The sequence below is a fragment of the Narcine bancroftii genome, chromosome 2 (genome assembly GCF_036971445.1).
Source record: "Narcine bancroftii isolate sNarBan1 chromosome 2, sNarBan1.hap1, whole genome shotgun sequence".
Taxonomy (NCBI): Eukaryota; Metazoa; Chordata; class Chondrichthyes; order Torpediniformes; family Narcinidae; genus Narcine; species Narcine bancroftii.
In genome coordinates this window covers 349,723,383-349,745,908 of record NC_091470.1, presented here as the reverse complement: position 1 = coordinate 349,745,908, position 22,526 = coordinate 349,723,383, and the positions used below count along the sequence as shown (strand labels likewise).

The 22,526-nt window shown below is 43.4% G+C and overlaps 1 protein-coding gene across 12 annotated transcripts in view; it reads right to left on the bottom strand.

The window, feature by feature from the left end:
* The window catches only part of tsnare1 (T-SNARE Domain Containing 1), a 962,849-nt gene that overhangs the window by 259,594 nt on the left and 680,729 nt on the right, over window positions 1-22,526 (bottom strand). For all 12 annotated transcript variants that reach the window (XM_069922261.1, XM_069922260.1, XM_069922262.1 and 9 more), the window contains one exon: window positions 9,856-9,909. In XM_069922261.1, the coding sequence (XP_069778362.1) occupies window positions 9,856-9,909 (54 nt within the window). The remainder of the gene's footprint in view (window positions 1-9,855; window positions 9,910-22,526) is intronic.

Sequence of the window (22,526 nt, the reverse complement as noted above, 5' to 3'; positions counted from 1 at the left end):
CTTCAAATCAACATCACAGAAATAAACAATCTAGTCATTATCGGGTTGTTATTTGTTTGAATGTGTATATAAATTAGCTGTTGCACTTGTTGCATTCTTGAGATATTTGTGGTAAAATGCTTGAATTGTCCTGAAGACATAAGATGTTCATACTAGGTTTAAACCGCTACTATTTAGTTATGAATCTTAACCTATAAAGGAGGGCCAGCAAGAAAAACTCCATGAACAACCAGCAACACGATCCCACTTGATGTTGCTCTTGATCAGTCTTTGTTTCAACGTAATGACTGCAATTCTATCGTGAGCCTCCTTATATCATAAAATAATAACATTCTTCCTCCACAGAAGTTGCCTGACTCACTGAACATCGTCATCATTTTCTATTTTAATTTCAGATTACCAGCATTTGCAGTGTCTTGCTTTTGGATTATGTTGTACAGCTACCTCAAGAGGTTTAAGGCTTCCAGAGAACATGCAAAGCATGGCATAAATGCAAGTCGTTTTGTTAAATGGCCTCATTCCCATTCCGACATTTTACCTCCTTGAACCCTCGTTATTTTCAGTTCAGTTTAGATCAATCCAGCCTCCTTAAATTCTGTCTAAACTCGTGGTATGATACGGATACTTGGAGTTTTGGTCGTTTGAGACACTTCAGAAAAGAAAAATCACATAGGTTCTATTGTAAAAAGAATTATTGACTTGATCTACTGTATGCTCCTCATTTGTGATGTTCAGTAAGATAAAAGTCTGATTAACTGCCAGGAACTCATTTCCATTGTAATCCCATCATCCTCCAAATTCAAAAGATAAATGATAATTGAAAGCTTCGGCCTAAATCCAGGATAGAAATTTAATTGACCAAATCTTGTTGGGGAATTAGCAGAGATCGAATGATGCATGATATTATTAATGCCCAAACTGGCCAACAAGATCAGGGGATTAAGATGTTTGATGTCAGTTCCGAGTTTCCAGAATTTACTCAACGAGTTGTGCTAATCACCATCGACATGACATAACTGGAATCTTGCCCTTGTTATTTTTAACAACAAGCAATAGGTGCACATTAATTACCCATTAAACTCATGACAGAAAGTTAAGACTGATGATTCAGAATATAATTACCCTTTTAACATTGTGCTCATTGTTAATGGAATTCCAATCAACCTTTCTGGCACAAAAAGGGAATGAATTAACAGTCCAATCCCATTTCTGCATGAAACAAATTAAATGTAAAAATCATTCAAAGAAATAATAACTTTTATCTTTCATTTTTTCCTTTCCTTTTCCCTCCATCCAAACTTTCCTTGTCTGCCTACTCTCTTCCTCTGCCTGAACAGAGTCCAATTCACACTGTCGTCATTAGTGTTTTTTAGACAGCGATGTTGGAAAAATCATCAGTTGGAATTCACGAGGTGAGTTTTGTGGTGCGATTTAGACTGCAGGCTTCCCATGAAAAGTAGTAGGGGTCCTGCAGGATAAATCGCGGTGCAGGAATTGACTAAAAATTCCAGCTCTTTCCTTTTTAGACTGCCCATGTAATGGCAAATTTTGTTGATTGTGCTGTTACATGCTTGGAGTCTAAAAACTGTAATTGTTGGTTCTTTCATAGTCTCTAAGGAGATGCATTGTTTATAGGTGCCAGATATCACACTGCTCTTGCTATTCTACTGTAACTTTTGCGATTTGAATGAGTGCAGAAGAACACGTCATAAAAGTGTAAGCTTTCAGCTCCCAAAGACAATCTATTAATTCAAGCAATAAATTCAGCCCTTAGTTTGGAAGTATTGTATATTAATTAATGCTTGGTCTTGAATTACTTTTTGCTACTGACTTCGAAATGTCATTGAATAACCAAGACAAATATCCAATATCATTCAACAAAAAAAATCCGAAAGGAGTTGCAAGTGTTGGAGCGGCAAAAAAAATAACAGCTTCTCTAACAAAAGGTGTAAATGCATCAAAACTGAAATTCATAAAAAAATGGAATGGTCTGACCCAGAAGGTCAGGGAGCGACAATTGGAGAGAAACAAATATGGTTTTTAGACTGCAATGTTGGGAAAAAATAAACATAATTACTGTCCGTGCGGTCGTTCCCACTGGGTGCCCTTTTTAGTCTGCAAGTAGTGGAGTGCCATAGTCCCGGTGGATGGATGTGCAGTCGAGTGGATGACTGTCAACAGTTTTTGCAAAGAAATCATAGTTATCAAGAACAATCCTTGTTCTTGTAAGAATTATATTGAAGAGGAATTATAAATATCTTCTTTCTTTGGCTTGGCTTCGCGGACGAAGATTTAAGGAGGGGGTAAATGTCCACGTCAGCTGCAGGCTCGTTTCTGGCTGACAAGTCCGATGCGGGACAGGCAGACACGGTTGCGGGGGAAAATTGGTGGGTTGGGGTTGGGTGTTGGGTTTTTCCTCCTTTGCCTTTTGTCAGTGAGGTGGGCTCTGCGGTCTTCTTCAAAGGAGGTTGTTGCCCGCCAAACTGTGAGGCGCCAAGATGCACGGTTTGAGGCGAGATCAGCCCACTGGCGGTGGTCAATGGGGCAGGCACCAAGAGATTTCTTTAGGCAGTCCTTGTACCTTTTCTTTGGTGCACCTCTGTCACGGTGGCCAGTGGAGAGCTCGCCATATAACACGATCTTGGGAAGGCGATGGTCCTCCATTCTGGAGACGTGACCCACCCAGCGCAGCTGGATCTTCAGCAGCGAGGACTCGATGCTGTTGACCTCTGCCATCTCGAGTACTTCGACGTTAGGGATGAAAGCGCTCCAATGGATGTTGAGGATGGAGCGGAGACAACGCTGGTGGAAGCGTTCTAGGAGCCGTAGGTGATGCCGGTAGAGGACCCATGATTCGGAGCCGAACAGGAGTGTGGGTATGACAACGGCTCTGTATGCGCTTATCTTTGTGAGGTTTTTCAGTTGGTTGTTTTTCCAGACTCTTTTGTGGAGTCTTCCAAAGGCGCTATTTGCCTTGGCGAGTCTGTTGTCTATCTCATTGTCGATCCTTGCATCTGATGAAATGGTGCAGCCGAGATAGGTAAACTGGTTGACTGTTTTGAGTTTTGTGTGCCCGATGGAGATGTGGGGGGGCTGGAAGTCATGGTGGGGAGCTGGCTCATGGAGGACCTCAGTTTTCTTCAGGCTGACTTCCAGGCCAAACATTTTGGCAGTTTCCGCAAAACAGGACGTCAAGCGCTGAAGAGCTGGCTCTGAATGGGCAACTAAAGCGGCATCGTCTGCAAAGAGTAGTTCACGGACAAGTTGCTCTTGTGTCTTGGTGTGAGCTTGCAGGCGCCTCAGATTGAAGAGACTCCCATCCGTGCGGTACCGGATGTAAACAGCGTCTTCATTGTTGAGGTCTTTCATGGCTTGGTTCAGCATCATGCTGAAGAAGATTGAAAAGAGGGTTGGTGCGAGAACACAGCCTTGCTTCACGCCATTGTTAATGGAGAAAGGTTCAGAGAGCTCATTGCTGTATCTGACCCGACCTTGTTGGTTTTCGTGCAGTTGGATAATCATGTTGAGGAACTTTGGGGGACATCCGATGCGCTCTAGTATTTGCCAAAGCCCTTTCCTGCTCACGGTGTCGAAGGCAAAAGACTGTTTCTAAATGAAAATAACTATTCATCTTGTTGAGCTAAGAACAAGACATTTTTTAACTGGGAAATATTCTGGCAATTTCTTCAGCTAAAACCAATGGAAATGTATCCTTCAAAGCAGTTGAAGATACAGCGAAGGCAAAGAATAGCATTGCCAAAAGAACCCATGGTGAACAATAAGATAAATACTTTTTTTTTGCCAATCCACCAATATAAAGAACAAGAATTGAGTCACGGAGTCAATCAGCATTGAATAGGTTATTCAACCCATCAGGTCCATGCCGACCAAACTGACAATCCACACTGATTCTATTTGCCTGAATTTAACTGGCAACTTGTAAGGTTATTACAGAAATGCATTATGAATAAGACCTGAACGAAGCCATTTGGCCTTATAAGCCTACTCGTGCAGTTATCAAGATAGACAAAACAAGTCAAGTTTATTCGTATCTGACTATAGAAGTAGAGGGAGTCCTGGCTATGAACGAGATCCATTCCTATGTCTGTCTTTCAATCGAATTTGTAGATAAGTCGGAACAGGTTCTTATTTACCATCAGTAAGTCAAATGTTTGTCTTTGTAATATAAAAGAAAACCATTATAGAAACAAAATCATTTAGATAGAGAAAAAATTAAAAAGATCAAGATTAAAAATTAACGCTTATATTCATTCCCATCAGCGTCTTGCGTACCGGAATGGGCATTCGTGAGGTAACATTATGCACATGCGCAAATTGGAGTCACAATTTGTTCTTAAGTACAAGTTGTCCGTAAGTCGGATGTCCGTAATCTGGGAACTCTCTGTACAACACAATGAAACAGCGTTCTCCGGTCCTCGGTGCAAAACATGCAGACACACAACCAGACATAACACACATACAAACAAGCAATATATATCCAGGACCGGTATTTCATCTCTACAAATAAATAAATACATAAATAAATAGATGTTGTTTCATGAATAACAGTCAGTGTGAGTAGTTCCTTTGGTCGTTCAGCATTCCCACTGCCTGTGGGAAGAAGTTGTTTCTCAGCCTGGTGGTGCTAGCTCTGATCCTCCTGTATCTCTTCCCTGACAAGAGCAGCTGTACGATGCTGTGTGCAGGGTGGAAGGGATCCTCAATGATTTTGATCGCCCTCTTCAAGAAACGATCCCGGTAGATCACATCAAAGGGGGAGGAGGGAGACTCCTCTGATCCTCTCTGCTACTCTTAAGGTCCTGTGGATTGTCCTGATCATTTCTCTGCAGCAACTATACAACACTGTCATGTAGCTGGCCAAGACACTCTCGATAGGGCACCTATAGAAGGCTGACATAATGGAGGCCAGTGGACTTGCCCACTTCAGTCTTCTCAGGAAATGGAGCCGCTGTTGGGCCTTCCTGACAAGTGAGGAGATGTTGAGTGATCACGATAGGTCACGAGTTACGTGATCTCAAAGGAACTTAGTGCTCTCCCCTCTCTATAATTACAGAGTTCTTGATGTGCAATGGAGGGTGGTCTTTCCTGGTCCTCCTGAACTCCATGATCATCTCGTTTGTCTTGTTCACTTTGAGACTCAAGTTGTTGGTTTTGCATCATTTCATGAGACTTTCCACCTCTTCTCTTTAGTGCGACTCCATCACTGTCATTGAAGAGGCCAAAGACTGTTTGTCACCTGCAAACATGATTCGTGGAGTTGGATCTGGCGATGCAGAAGTGGGTCAGTAGTGTGAACAGGGGTGGGCTGAGCGCACAGCCCCGAGGTGCGATGACTGAGGTAAGATGCTGATCTTCTGCCTGAACACCATTTTCCTTATCGCCTTATCACCCAGAACCCTACCATACCCATTCCTGATGATCCCCTCAGGTCCACAAAGTCAAGTGACTTTTACTTCCATGTCTGTTGTGTGATTTACCGCATTTCTCCAGCACGTTTTGGGGGACTGTACCAGACCCCAGCATTTTCTTGTTTATCTCCATCTATCTGTGTGGTGGGTGTCATGGTTAGCGTGGCGACCCTATTAAAGCACCAGCAATCGGGACCAGGATTCGAACCCGTGCTGTCTGTTAGGAGTTTGTACATGCTCCCCATGTTTGTATGGGTTTTCTCTGGGGCTCCAGTTTCAATTCTTCAAAAAGTATAGAGAGTTGTAGGTTAATTGGGTGGCAATGTCTTGTGGGTCGAAAGGACCTTTTACCGCGCTGTATGGCTAAATTAAAAATTAAATTATGTGTTTAAAAACTGAGCTTCCACGGCCTTTAGGAGTAGAGAATTCCAAAGATTCACCAGCTTCTAAGTCAGTGGTTCTCAACCTTTTTCTTTCCACTCACATTCCACTTTAAGTATTCCTTATGCCATAGGTGCTCTGTGATTAGTAAGGGATTGCTTAAGGTGGTATGTGGATGGAAAGAAAAAGTTTGAAAGCCACTGTTTTAATTGCTCCTCATTGACTTGTTACGGGCAGGGTTTCTTAACTCCAAAGGAAATGGGCCAATGACAATTTTTCTCAAGCAAAATATTTCAGTAACAAATGGGTCTAGAGCAACGATTCTCAACCTTCCCTTCACACTCACATACCACCTTAAGATCTGAAGGGCTTGGAGGCAGTCCAACTGCACATTGGCACCTGTCTCCCGGGACAGTGCATCGGGAGGCTCGTTGAGCTTCCTGGGTCGGTACAAGATCTTGTAGTTGTAGATGGATAGCTCAGTTCTCCTCCTCAAGATCTTGTCATTCTTGATTTTTCCCTGCTGCACATTGGTCAATCATCAGGGTGAACGGTTTTCCGGCCAGGTAGTGTCTCCAGTGGCGCACATCTTCCATTATGGCCTGGGCCTCCTTTTCAACGGCTGAGTGCTGAAGTTCAGGGTGCTGAAGGGTTCGGGAGAAGAATATCATGGGTCTGTCTGCCTGGTTGAACATGGAAGCCAGGGCAAAGTCGGGCATGTTACTCTCCACCTGGAAGGGGATGAATTCATCCATAGCATGCATCGCCGCCTTGATGATGTCACCCTTGATGCATGTGAATACCGTTTGGGCTTCTACCGACAGGGGGAAAGTGGTTGATTTTACCAGGGGGCGGGCTTTGTCCGTGTAATTGAGGACCCATTGGGTGTAATAAGAAAAGAAGCCCAAGCACCTTTTCAGGGCCTTGAGGGTCTGAGGCAATGGGATTTCTAACAGAGGGCACATGCAGTCAGGGTCTGGCCCAATTACGCCATTTTCCACAACACAACCCAGGATGGCCAGCCGTGAAGAATTAAAGATGTATTTCTTTTGGTTATGGGTCAGATTAAGGCTTTCTGCTGCCTGGAGGAAGTTGTGGAGGTTGGCATCATGGTCCTGCTGGTCATGGCTGCAGATGGTCATATTGTCCATGTAGGGAAATGTGCCCTTGAGTCCATAGTCATTGACTATACGGTCCATGTCCCTTTGCAAGATGGAGACCCCACTGGTGACCCCGAATGGGACTTGGAGGTAGTGGCCGTCTGCCTCGAAGGCAGTGTATGGGCTGTCCTTCGTCCAGATGAGCAGTTGATGGTACACCGACTACAGGTCAATGCTTGAGAAGACCAAGTGCTGGGCAATCTCACTTATGATGTTGATGATGCGGGGAAGTGGATAGGTATCCAGCTGGGTGAAGCGGTTTATGGTCTGATAATAATTGATGACCTTGCGGCGTTTCTCCCTGCCCTTTACAACCACCATTTGGACTCTCCAGGGACTGGGGCTGGGCTCTATGTTCCCCTCTGCTAGAAGCTGTTTGACTTTGCTTTGATAAAGGCTCTTCCCCGGGGCTGTATCGCCTGCTCTTGCTGGTGACAGGCTTGCAGTCGGGGTTGAGGCAGCAGGACCCAGAGGGTAAAGAGGTCGCAGGTCGTGTTCAGAGGGGGCAGGTGACTTAAAGGTTTGGTGCTGAGACCGTGATTGGCAGGGTGGGGGGGGGAGAGTGTGGGCCATCAAACTTGCTCTGTAGCTGGCACTGGAAGCCCAATCCCAGTATAACTGGCGTGCAGAGATAGGGCACGATCAGGAGTTTAAAGATCTTATATCCTGTGCCATGCACAGTCAGTCTCATGCTCCAGCAGCCGTGGATCTCGGCCGTGTGCGATTTGGAGGTCAAGGAGATCTTGTAAGGGGTTATGGCGAGGGAGTAGCGTTGTACAGTACTCAGGTGGATGAAGCTCTCAGTGCTTCCTGTGACGAATCAGCAGTTCGTGGTGTGGCCATTTACCTTGATAGTCATCATGGTCTTGGCCAGTTGATGTGGGCTATCTTGATTGAGGATGATGGAACCCAGCACATGATCGCTGTCTGGGTCGCTGCTGTATTTGTTTGGGGGCAATCGGCAAGATGGCGGCCCCAGTGTCACACACGCAGTGCAGTCTTTCGCCGTTGGAAGTGGTGTCGCTGGGCTTGCCGTCCCAGGACCCCATCGAGCTGTTTCCCACAACCGGAAGTGATGCTGATGGTGGAGACAGAAGTGGTGTGGTCCAAGATGGTGGGGGCTGGCAGCTGCATGTGTAGTGTCCCTTCTTCCCACAGGCAGAGCACGTCGAGTTTTGGGCCAGGCAGCTCTTCCGTGATGTTTCCCGTGTCTGCAGAAGAAGCACTTTGAGTGCTTGATGGTAGCGGCGGTGACGTGGGACCCCATGTCCAAGATGGTGGTGCCCACGATCGGCATGTGGCAGCTACATTGCCCAAAGAGAATGTTTTGGTATTCCGTTGCACTGTCTTAAGCAATTTCACCAATTCCATGACCTCATGTTGGCTCCGATTGCCCTTTTCAAGCAGTCTCTGTCTATGTCGTGTATCAGGCCTTCGAGGTGGACAGCTCCTGAGACTTCTTGGCAGTCGCAGGCTCGCCCCAGCTCGCACATGGCCAATAAGTATTCGTCAACACACTCACCAGATGCTTGTTTATGATTGCCCAGGAGAAATCAGGCGTTGATGACATTCGATGGGGCCTGGTACTGTTTCTGCAGGAAGTCCACCGCAGGAAAGTCTCTTATTGTTTGAAAGACCTGGTGGCCTACCTGAGCAAAGAGCAGATCCTGTTTGTTTTCTTCGCTTTGCACATCATTGCACCACATAAACGCGTTGAGGCAGTACATCCACTGGTAGAATCTGACTGGATCTTTAGGGTCGGTGTTGAGTTGATCCACCCTTATTACCTTGTCCATGGCCCAAAACTTAAAGGTGATTAAATTGTGCTACCAATCAACCACATTAAGGAAGGATCTGTAATTATAGGCTTTAACCATCTTTAGATGTCAGCACATCTTACATGTTGCTGGTCCCGTTCCAAGGCAGGTACTGAGGGATGGGTTTAGGCGTAACAGCCTTTATGGGGATATCCGGGAGGGAGGAATGACAGGTTCAGGGGTGGGCCTGCATACAATATACATAATGGTAGCACACAGTGGTAGCACCACAAATGCTTAAAAAGCCTGTTTGTTGCTGTTGCCATTGGGCTGTTTTTTTTAAAAAAATGACCGGTTCTCCGAAAAAAACATTTATCTGAAATGGGCCCGGTCCCGACCATTTCGGATAATGGGAGTTGTACTCTGTCTCCTTACTTTTCTTGCTTTAGTCACAATCCCAGCTAATTAAGAATCTCCAGCAAACTGGAAAGTACGACAAATAATGTACAGATTGAATAACTGGGGCCCAAACACTGAACTTTGGAATTTCCTACCAGTCACACCCTGCTTATGTCCCGGTTATTTTCACTTGTTACTCTTTCACTCCATGTCAATATGCCCTCTCTAATTCAAACTTTCCAACCTTGTTGACCAGCTTCCTTTGTGCAGATTTATTGAAAACCATATAAAAATCCGAATGCACCACATTCACTGGTTCTATTCTATCTGCTCTACTAATCACATCCTCAAATAACTCATGATCAAGCATGATTTTCCTTTCACAGATTCAGTGACGTTGGAAGGCGAATGACAGAATATTTGTCACGGGACAGAGGGCTGCATTAGTTTCATAAAGGATGCAAAGCTGACCAATAAAGAGTTACAGAAATAGCCCAATAGCGAACAGTTTTTCCTTTCAGATGACAAGAAATCACAGACCTCTCGAGGATCATCTTTCAGATGTTAATGGTGTCACTTTCAACAAGCAGGCGAACTGCTGAGGAAGAGAGTTACTTAAGTAGACAGAGGGAGGAGATGACGATGTGACCAAAGTGTCTATCATGTATGCGACGATGTACATCACCTGAATTTACCAGATAGAAGAGAACAAAGTGAACTCCTACGCACCTGTCTGTTCTTCATTGTTGCAGGAAGCAGTGCTCTGGACTTTTCAGCAACTTTCTGTGAAAACAACAAAAATCACTTGATGTAGGTTGACCAAAGGGGCGGCACGGAGAGCGTAGCAATTAGCGCGATACTATTATAGCGGCAGCGACCCGGGTTAAATCCGGTGCTGTCGGCGAGGAGTTAGTATGTTTTCTCACTCTACGTCGGTTTCCTAGGTGCTCCGGTTTCCTCCCACCCTCCAAAACGTATGGGGTTATTAGGCGGCATAGTTTTAAATGGCCAGATTCCGCTACTACCATGCTGTAAATAAAACTAAATATTAAATTTAAAAAGGCAACCGTATCACATAAACTTCAAGGGTAAACAGACAATATTATGAATAAAAATCCTCCTTAAAAAACTGAAATTAAGTTTTACTGATGATCTTTATTTTCGACTACATTGCACAATGTATAAATGCCCAATCTTCTCACCATGAATTTCATATTGTGACCACAAAAGGTCTATGTTTCAGTTGTCCCCAGACATTAGTGTGGAGACGAAAGGTTAAGCAAGAATGAGGATCAACTCTTGATGCTTTGGCAGTAAGCAATTCCCAAGGAAACGAGAAAGAGCAACAGCCTTCAGGAGGCAGGGACTTTTCTGGAAACTGTTGCATTTTCACAGTGTAATGGAATTGGAATCACAATTCTGCCGGCTCCCAATGGAGCCATTCCATCAGTCCCATTTTCCCTATTCTTTCCCCTTTGCCGAAGCAAGTATTTTCCCTCAGGTGTTTAGCTAATTTTCCTTTGAAAACTTTGACCAAAGTTGTGATGACTACCCTCACAGGCAATAAGTTCCACACGATTATCATTTTCTCTACTAATGCAAACAATTTTACCACAATGATTATAAACAGAATGACAAAAATAAATAGTATTGTAGATTAATTTCAATATATTTGTAAGTAGGAAAGGGATATAGTTTAATGGTTTTGTACATTGTGACTGGAAGTGGTGGAAACAGATCAATGGCTGTGGACTTTATTTGTGATAACTGAGATCAGGTGCAGATGTACAGGAAACGTTTGTTGGAATGTATTTTAGGTCACCAAATCAGATTCAAATATAGATAGGACAACTTTTTTTAAATTTGTGAGAATGTGAGTGAGATGATTTCAGTTTGCTTGGCGTCGCCTGGGAAGACAAAATTGCACAACAGGAAGTGAATGAGAACTTATTATGGGCCATTCCATGTCTTGCAATCAGAGGTGATAATAGGGCCCAAATAATGATAAGTGTTGGAGAGACGTGATCTACCAAGATCATTGTCTGAAGAGGGTGTGCAAAATCGTTGAGGTCCTCTACCATTCCACACAGGGCATCTTTCAACTGCTCCCATCTGGAAAGAGATACAGGAGGATTAGAGCCAGCACCACCAGGCTGAGGAAAAGCTTCTTCCCACGGGCAGCAAGAATGCTAAACAACCAAAGGGACTACTCGCACTTCTAATATTTAATGAACAATATCTGTTTGTTTATTTATGTGTTTTTATTTATATATGTACATTTGTCCTGCGAATGTATTACTTGTCTTTATGTGTGTTATGTCTGGCTATGTGTGTAACGCTGTTTCATCAGGTTATACTTGTGCAATTGGATGATAATAAACATGAACGTGAATATTTTTAGGCTATAACAGGTATGGATTATAGAAAGCGAGACTTTAACAAAACTTTTGATACATCAACAAGCAGGAAATTAGTTTGCAAAATGTAAACAAAACTGCATGCAACAGGAAGTCTGCTTCTTAAGTGTTAACAAACAGTGAGGCTGAGTAGGCAATGGGTGACTAATAAAGGATAATGTGATAAACAGAAAGATGTGATTATGGATTGTTTCTAAGGTTATTTCTTTCTCTAATTTATGCTGGAGTGGAAAACAAGATTCATTAAGTGTCAGAAGGATGTAGATGCTTTAAAGAGGATACAGAGGAGATTTACCATGATGTTGCCTGGATTGGAGAACATGCCATATGAAGCTAGGGCCTTTGTTTTCGGAGCGACAAAGGGTGAGAGGAGACAATAGAAGAAAATAAAATAATGAAGGCCTTAGACACAAGGTGGACAGCCACCACTCTTTTTTTTCCGGATGTCAATAGCAAATACCAGAAAACATCTGTTTAAGTTGAGTAGAGTAAAATTTGAGAGAGAGGAGTTCCTGGAATGATTTGCCAATGGTGGTCATAAAGGATGGTACAATAGGGACCTTTAAAAGACTCCAGCGGCAGCAGCAACAGGACCTCAGGCCCCCTGGGCGGCAGCAGGACCTCGGGCCTCCGGCGGCGGCAGCAACCTGAGGTAACGGCCGCTTCTCGGGGAGAGACAGCCAGCCGAGACCGGGCCTGCCCGCACTGCTGCCCAAGCACCGAACACAGGCAAACCCCGGCAGCCCACACAGCTCGACCGTTGGCAGCCGAGCCCCGGGCCGGGAGCGGTCAATGAGCTGTTTAGTGTATTTCAGATTTTAATACACACCTCAAAAACCAATAGTCTAAACACTAACAACTGTGAACTCCATTGCAGAGTTCTCTTCAGTCTTAAAAAAATTTCTACTAGAACTTTTGTTTCTGATCCTCAACCAATGCTGCATCCCCTTTACTCGGCCGCGGCAGGAATAAACGCACGCAGGCCGATTCCAGGGCGCACCACTCCATAACTGAGAGCAGTGGTCGTAGATCTCCAGAAATGGTTCAACCTAAAAGGGGAGGCAGGCCTCTTCAGCCCGGTTAAGCAACATGCATAGAAGAAGGTCACTCCGATATAAAACCCACGACCCAAGGTCCTTGCTGCCAAGTCCCAGCTTGCTTGGCCACGGCACACGAACCATGGGTGTAAAGGGTGGGGCCAGTACTGCGCACACTGCACTCCACCTAAAAGCTCCTATACGCAGGCCCGAGGACAGGCCCATGTCCTCCCCCTCAAAAGATGCACATAAACTCAAGCTAGCATGTTGGAACATCAGAACCCTGCTAGACAAGGCTGACAGCCACCGACCTGAACGTCGGTCTGCCTTCCTCGCACGTGAACTCCTCAGGCAGCATGGATGTAAGGAAAATAGAAGGTTTTGGTGTGAGGGAGGGAAAGAATCAATTGTTGTGAGACAGGTTTAAATGTCAGCATAACATCATGGGCTGAAGGGCCTGTACTGTGCTGTAAAGTTCTAAGACTGAATAGTGATTGGAAGAACTGTTGTGAGCAGAATAAGATAGATTTGTGGGCCAAAAAGGGAAAATGAGCTTAATGTTAGAAAAGAAAAACACAAGGAATTTGCAGAACACATACTATAAGGGAGAGTAAAATCAATGGAACCATCGATAGGAGGGATTATCAGAGAAGGATTTAAGAAGATCCATTTGGAGAATTTCAAAAACTATCAGCATAAATAGAAACAAGATATGTCGACATTTAAAGAGTTCACGATGTGGATATTAGTTTGTGACAACGTCCTCACCTTGACTACCAGCACACGTGGAAGACACCAGAAGACGTGTAAGTAAAGCAATTGAATTAGATTATTGGCAACAGAGGAAGATATTTAATAATTCTAAGGGAAGTAAACAAAGTAGAATACGGAGCGGAATACAAATTAGAGTGCAGTAGAAAAGGTGAACAAATATTAGAAGCAATGAAAACATCGAAAAGGCTTTTGAAGCAGGAAGTATATGTCAAAGATGTTATAAATTTCACATGGGTGGTGGCTAACTTTTTGGACAGATACAATTCTCGTTGGCAGTTGCAGATAAAGGCAAGCAGCTTGTTTGCGACCTTTCAGACTGACATATAAGATGAAAATGTTCTTTACTGGCCTGACATAACCTTTTCTTCATGAAGGCATTTGGCAAATTATGGGAAGAAATGCTTAGCATCAATTATGGGATACACAAGGAGACAAAGTAATTTGTCTATATTTTCTCCTCGTATTTATTTCACCTATCACAGATAAGCATGGGTCAATACGATTGGTTAAAGCAGTTGTGGAAGAATTTTACAAGTTTTATCTGCATGTATGCAATGTTTCCTTTTGCCTCTGTTAATGGTATGTACTTTGAGTGATTTGGGAGTTTGACATGACAACCTGCATCATTTTGACAGCTGAGGTGTAATTAATTGACATTTTTAGCATTTATCTGATATATACCATATATTTTGGAGAATAAGTCGAATCATGAAACCCCCAAAAAATCTCAAAAAATGCGGGTCGACTTATACACCGGATATACGTTTGAGACCTTAAATTCAGCTCAAAATCCTACCCACACTGATCCGGTGTTTGATTCAACTCTTGATAAACCAAAAAAAAACTGACTGCGACAGATTTTTCATTGAGATTTTTATTGAAAACAACACAATGATCATCTTTCAAAACTGCTATCATTGTCCAGAAACAACTGCATAATTAGAACCCTTCAAAATCACTCTCGGTATCATCGTCTGAAGCAAAGATGGCGGCAACACATCAATACTCCCACTGTTTAAACAGTCATCATATGGGTCCCAGTTTGTATCTGATGAGGCGGTTTCAGCTTCATTGTCGTGTCCAACAACAAATCCTCTTCCATGCCATCAATTGCACAAGAGGTCCTGCACTTTTTAAATGATTTTATCAGACTCTACTTTGTTCCATGCCTTGAGCACCAAGTTACACAGCATTACAAGTTATACAGTACATATTGCCCTGCCTTTGGAAAATGAGTTTTCTGAACTCAATACCCATGTATTCCATTTCTCGTATATATGGTCTTTAAAAGGCTTGTTCAAGCAGATATCAAGAGGCTGCAATATAGATGTCAAACTACCCAGGAAAACTGCCATGTAAGTATTATTTAGTGCTAATCTACTTTTAGTGTTCTCAGTTAAGTGGCTACGAAACATATCCTAGACCAGCAAACTCTGTTCTTTGTGTAAACTGCCTGGCTGCCTTTTCCACACATTGTCTATCCATAGTTTTACACCATTTCCATCCATCCATTCTTTTTCATGAAAATGTACAAAAATACTTGCAGGGAATTTAATTTTTAGTTCAATTCTGCGTTTGAAAATTTGTCTCGTTGGCCATGCTCGATAACATCATGAAAAACCTGTTCCTTTCATGCCCTGTACTTCTGGTTTGCACAGTTTTAACACCTTTCCATTCCACTGTCCCATTGCCCATCATATCAAAATTCATAGGGGGTTTCGTCCATGTTTCCGATATTTGCAACTACAAACTGGTGTGAAAACTTATAATTTTATGATCAAGATCTTTTGGTAGTTTCTGTTGAATTTTTGCTTTTTGGCATAATACCAGACTTTTCCTGTTCATGAAATTATTGCACCCGCCTACTGTAGCCTCAAATTCATCACTGAGGTCTGGGTGCGACTTGGCCCACTCCAGAGCAAATGTTCTTATTTTATTTCGGGTGACTATGTAGCAATCTTGCCTCTGTTCTGCAACGTGATTTTCCAACTCTGGCCAACGAGTGATTCCTTTTCTCAAAGAACATTGCTTTTTAGGTATTTTTCTTAAAGTCTATTCTTTCTTCCTCCAATCTTTTACCAACTTCTCATGGACATCAAATTTTCTCGCAGCAGCACAGTTGGTTTTCTTGGCCATTTCTATAACTTTCAACTTCATATTTTTGTTGCATGTTGCATGTTGCATTGTGTCAATGGACCCTCCATGATAGCAATCACCCAGCAGGACGTTAAAGAATGCAATTGAATAGAGCAATCTCAGAATAATGGTACACAGTTCCCTAAAGGTGGTATCTCAGGTGGACAGGGTAGTGAAGAAGGCCTTTGGAATTCTGGCCATTATAAATCAGAGCATAGAGTATAAGAGTTGGGAGGCAATGTTAAAATTGTACAAGGCATTGGTGAGGCCAAATTTGGAATATTGTGTTCAATTCTGGTCACCAAATTATAGGAAAGATGTGAATAAATAGAGAGAGGAGAGAGAAGATTCACTGGAATGATACCTGGGTTTCAGCACCTAAATTATAGGGAAAGGTTAAACAAATTAGGCCTTTAATTCCTTGGAGTGTGAAAGGCTGAGGGAGGATTTGATAGGTTTTTAAATTTTGAGGGTGATAGATAGAGTAAATGTGGATAGACTTTTTCCATTGAGGACAGGGGACACTCAAACTGGAGGACATGAGCTGAGAGACAAAAGTTTAAGTGCAACACAAGAGGGAGTTTCTTAATCAGAGAGTGGGGTCTGTCTGGAATGGGCTTCCAATGGAAGTAGTGGAGGCAGGTAAAATATTATCTCTTATGGAAAAATTTGGATAGCTATATGGATGGAAAAGGTATGGAGGGTTATGGGCAGAGTGCAGGTCAGTGGGTTGAGGAGAGTGTAAGAGTTTTGGCACAGACTAGAACAGCCGTAATAGCCTGTTTCTGTGCTGTAATTGTTATATGGTCATATAGTTATATATGGGGGTCAACATATACGCTGATCAGTGGCCCATCTCAGACCTTGCAGGCTTTGGGAGTCAACATATATGCCGGTCGATGGGGGATCTCTGACAGTCAGAAAATGGAGGTCGACTTATATGCCAGATATACCATAAGACCTTTAAAATGAAGCTGAAAAAGGGGCGAGGTCGACTTATATACCTGTCGACCTATATGCCGAAATATGGCCCTTGTGGTGAAATGAATTCCAACGAATTCCAACTGAAACTTCATCACTGCATCTCGGTGCATGTGAAAATAAATTTGAATTATTCAGAGCAGAAAATGTTTTTAAACAAGTAAGCTTGATGACACCGTGATTGTAGTTTAAAGCACAAAAGTGCTGGAAAAACTCAGCAGCTCACGCAGCATTCTTTATGGTAACCTGCTGAGTTCTTTACAGTGACCTGCTGAGTTTCTCCAGCACTTTTGCGCAGTAAATGCTTGTCTTTAATGGATCAATGAGTTAGATTTCATTCTTAAAGAAAAACTGCCAAGCAATTTTGTCAAGTATTATCAGATTTAAGTATATGTAAGGAATAATGAATGTTAAAGAACAATATTTTGTACTTTCAAGCATCACAAAATAATCCATCAAGATGTTAATTTTAGCAGTACTGCATTGAACTGCACACTTTAGGTATTGGCAGAAGGAGCATTACTCTGAATACGATTGAGCTAAACACACAACCTTGTTACTTTTCCAAATTTCCAGTCTGAGACTCTCATTACTGAATCCTGCAAGGATACTGTTACTTTTTCCCAATTTAATGGGTATGTAGTGGCCCGCGCAAGGAGACACAGACAGGTCCGCAAAATGGCCGATAAACAGGGCGACCACACAGACCTGGGGGTGACATCGGCCATCATCCCAGATGAACTCCACCCGGCGGGAAGACGGGAAAATGTGATGGGACTTTCGGCCAACCCGAGGCCAGCGCTCCAATGACATGGGGCCCTGACACCAGTGCCAGGGGGACATATAAACAAAGCTGCCAGTGCAATAAATCAATCTTTGACTTCAACTCCTCGTGTGTGTGTCTTCTTTCCATGCTCACTGTTGTGCGCACGCTACATTGATGACCCCGACAGGTCCAACCAGCAGTTGGACCCAAAGATAACGGATCAAACTGGCATGGCCTCCGTAAAGAAGACAATCAGTGGGCCAAGACCTGCATGAACTATCAGTCCTACAAAGTGCAGGTTCACATGAAAGCGCCCACAGACATTTGAGCCAGCATGGTGTAGGTTCAGTTACATGCATATTGACTTAATGGGGGCTGTTACCAGTTTCCCGTGGGGTGAAATACCTCTTGACCATGGTGGACCACTCCACGAGGTGGCCGGAGGTAGTCTCACTGGCTGATACCACCACAGAAACCTATTCCAGGGCACTCATTGACACATGGGTGTCCCAATTCAGTGTCCTGGAGCACTTAATCTCAGACGGGGGGGGAATTTCATCTCCAGACTCTGGGCGGCTCTGGCTAACTTTATGGGGCCCAGCTCTACCACACCATGGTGTATCACCCGCAGGTCAATGGGTTGGTGGAGTGCTTCCACAGGCACCTCAAGGCAGCCTTGATGACCCAGCTCAAGGGTCCCAACTGAGTGGACGAACTACCTTAGGTCCGCCTGGGCATCCATACTGCGCTGAAGGAAGATTTCAAAGCCTCGGCGGTGGAGATGCTCTATGATGCGCCTTTAATCAATAAATGACCAGAAGCCTCCCAAGGCGACCCTCAAGAGTCTGCGGCAAATTCTGGGGTTCTTGGTCCTGCGGCAACTCCAACTGCATGGCCAGCCCAAGCATAGCATCCTGAAGGACCTAAAGACTTGGCAGTAGGTGTTCGTGAAGAGGGGTGCACCATTACAACAACCCTACGAGGGGCCCTACAAGGTCATTAGAGACAACAGTTTCACCTTTGTCCTCAACATCGGCGGTAAGGAGGAGACCTTTACTGTCGACCGCCTGAAACCGGTATATCTGGACTATAATGAGCAGGTCTCCACTCCACCCCTGCAACTCAGGGGCAGGCCACCGAAGACTACGGACAATAGCCCGGTTGGTGGTTCTGGGGGTTTTGTGTAGTGGCCCGCACACGGAGACACAAACCGGCCTGCAAGATGGCCGACGAATGCGGCGACCACACAACCCTGAGAGTGACACTGGCCGCCGTCCCAGGTGACCTCCGCACGGTGGGAAGATGGGGAACTCCGGCGGGGATCGCCACCCAACCCGAGGCCAGCACTCCGGTGATACAGGGCCCTGACGTCAACACCAGGGGCCCCATAAAAGGAAAGCTGCTAGTGCAATAAATCAGTCTTTGTCTTCGACTCCTCGTGTGTCTTCCTTCCACGCTCGCTCTAGTGGGCACACCACAGGTGCTAGAATTTCCTTCCTGAGGACCTCAACATCTCTTTTCTCTTTTACGACACCACTGAAAACTCGCCTTTGATCCAAGCTCTTGTTCATGTGGCTCCATGTTGAATTCCATTTTCTAATGCTCCTCTCAAATACCTTAGAATGCTTTGTTTCATTAAAGTCATTGCATGGAATACCCAAGGCAAATGCTGAACTTCAACCTGAAACATTAACTCTGTTTCTCGTTCCACAGATGACCCTGAATGGCTATTTGCTTTTGAAGAAAAAAATGTGGTTTCAGAACATATTGGCACAAGTACCTCCCCTTTCCCAGGAACGTCCACCTGAATAAGCTGATGGGGCCTTATAGTAATAAGCTGGCCACACTTTTGTCAAATGAGCATTGTCGTTCTCACAAAGACCTGGATTAAGGTTCACTGGTACAGAAGGCGTTATCTTGCGAGAGATTATTCCAGATGAAGGAAGTTCTTGGGGATATAGTAGAGCTGGACATTAAGGATCGTGTGAATCTAGAAGAATCAAAACCTGTCACGCAGTGCATGTGGATTAAAAAAATAATAATAATGAGAGACAATACAAAAGAAATTCACCAGGCTAATTCCTGCAATGAGACCCACGAACAGAGACTAAATAGTTTGGCCCTTGGAGTTGAGTGGAATGAGGGTGACTTTATTCAAACATACAAAATGTTTAGGGGGGATTGCAGGGTAGATATTGCACTGGTTTTCATTTAGTGCAAGAATCTTGAACCAGGTGGCATTGCTTCAAGATAAAGAATCAGTGATGTAAAACCACATGAATGTTGAGATTTACTCTCGTGGATGGTGGTGAATCTCTGGGATTCTCTGGCCATAGGGTGGTCAGGGCTGGATCTTTCGATTCTCCTCCTGCAGGATGAACGATATTAAGATAAATTTCTGTGTCCTTGGTCCCTGGTGTTTCCAGATCCTGAAGTGGAGCTGAAGTTAAAAAGTCTCTGGACATCCGGGAGGCTGAGGGGGATGACCTATCAGAAAGCAGTGGTATCAGCCAGGTCAGTCACCCCATGTCTCTGAGCCTCAGCAGGACAAGATTTGGTGGGTATGTTATTTTACTTTAAGGAGGCTTTGGGGAAATCCTTGAAAATTTTCCTCTTTCAATTTGGTGCATCTTCCTCAAAATAGTCATGGACTCCGAGTCTTTTACAGCAAGGAAACAGGCCATTCAGCCCAACTTGTCAAGCTTAACTAAGCTAGTCCCTCTTGCCTGCATTCAGCGCATATCCCTCTAAATCTTTCAGAGCCACGCAGCTGTCTCAATATCTTTTAAAAGTTATAATTCCGTCTGTTTGAAGAGTCCAGTGTAATTGACATGGCCCAATTTACCTAACTGATTGCAATCTAGGCCTCAATGCCTGGGAGAAGATGCTGATGTTGGCCTGTTTATCCCTGCCGCGAATCTGGAGAATCGCCGTTAAGATCAAAATTAATTGCTCTTTGACTTCTCTGCTGTTCATGACAAATGTGCAGACTAACAGGCATGGGTACTGACAATAATAACAATTCACAACTTCCAAAAGTAAATCGGTGGTTGTGAAATAAATCTGGCATTTCAAAGATAGGATGAATGCTTTCTAACTGCGACTCTTACCTTTTAAATTAATTGAAGGAAACAAAATTCACACCAGTGAAAAATGAATTTCTTTTCCATTCAATTCACGTTCTGCAGCTACTTAGCACAAAGAAAGCAACAAACACATTTTGTAATTTGCAGTTAAATGGTCAAATGATGAAATGTGGAGATTGATGCCATTCTGCAAAAGAGTCAGGATGATTTGATAGTGTCTTTCAAAAAGAGTAACTTCAATACAAAGAGCAACATTCCTTTCAACATATTCCCACTTAATTCTGGAATGTTTGTTTTATGTTACAAGCCTTGCAATATCCAGCCAAAACCTGATTCACTTGCACTTCTTCCATAGAGTTTTACGTCTTGATGTTCACTTGGTCTGTGCCTCAAAGATAGGTTCTAAGCTAACAAAATAAATTAAGCCCAAGGGAATTCACAGATTATAATTGGATAGAGGAAAAGAGTGCCGTGACCATTATTTATTCTTCAACTACAACCACCAAAGCAGATATTCTCACATTTATTTCACTATTATATAAATGAAATTTTATTTTACTTCTTTCATTTGGTCTTTGGAACTCACTGCCGCATACAGCAGTGGAAGCCCGATCACTGGGAGTATTTAAACAAGAAATAGACAAGTATCTCATTAGTGAGGGTATCAAGGGATATGGGGAAAAGGCTGGAAATTGGAACTAGTGAGGAGTAGCCGAGTGTAGACTTAATGGGACTAGTGGCCCGGTTCTGTTCCTTTGTCTTGTGCATCTTGTGAATATTGAACAATGGACATACATCAAATCAGATCAGTGGAGGGAAAATTGCTCATGATGTGCAAGATCCATCTGAATGCTGTGCTGAGTTCCTCAGAATTTGGGAGGTAGACGAGAAAATCTGCAGATACTGGCTCCAGTGCTGAAGGAACTCAGCAGGTCAGATAGCATCCAATGGAAGGAAAAGGAAGTCACTGTTGCGGACCTGAGCTCTTCATCTGGAGCGATTAGGGAGTCGTTTTTAAGATTCATATCTGTGACCTGATTTTTTTTGTAATGAAACCAACTTTCAGTAATGTTCAGACAAAAAAAAACAAAGCACTCCACCGTATTCCACTCTCAGGTTACTCCAGATTTCAAATCACCTCAGATATAAAGCAAACACCTGAGGCAAATCTCTTCTGACTCTTTCACAAGCAAGGTTCTAATATAACATATACTCTACAGAAGAGAGGGGATGGAAAAATCTACAATGCCCCTGATTGAAACCTGAACTCACCAATCCTGCACACTTTGGATCAATTTTGATTGAAATTGTGGTGAGACACACTGTTCAGAGGCAAAGAGCAGTTATTAATAAAAAGGTGAACTGATTAACCCAAGGCTTCAATGCATCTTTCCTAATATTTGGATAACTAATAATCCTACGAGAAGCAGTTAAGAAATAAATTACGAATCAACACATGAAGCAATGATAGAAGCGTGTAATGGATTTGATTAAAATCTAATTCTTGATTAAGATAATAACGAAATTACAAGGAGAAAGAAAGACCACTTTGTCTCACACCAAGGCATGCATTTAACAGTGAGGGCTAAACTGAAACAGGAACAAACATAGAACATTACCGCCAGTAGTTATATAGGTCATAATATTTTCATTCTGCTTTGTTAACTCCAAAACTCTCTATTTTTCTTACATCCATAAGCCAAGTTAAGAGTCTTCTATATTGCATGATCCTCCATCAGCATCACCCATGGTACCCAACACTCTCTGTGTAAAAAAAAATCTCTCTGAAGGGAGCGTGGCAAGATGGTGTTGAACAAAGATGTGGGATCTGTTTCTCCCTGGCAGGACTTATTAATGCCCGAATTGTAAAGACTGTTTAAAAGTTAAAAAGTCTATTAGATGAAGTATTAAGTGTTGGAGTTGCAAGAAATGAATAAAGGAAGAGATCAGAAGCAAAAGAAATTAGTTATTAAATTTGTGGGGAAAAAGTGAAAAATCTGGGCCTACTGAACAGAAGGAGCACCAGGATCGATTAAGTATGGAACCCAAACCTCAGAGGACATCTCCGGAGGAACTTGGATGAAGATCAACCTCTCCGAGGATCTAGTCGACAAAAAATGGCGCCGATGTCGTTCAGGATGTCCGCGGGCGCGATGTGGTTAGCGTGGCCCAGGGTGGCAAGTCGAGCGGGGCCGAGTAGGAA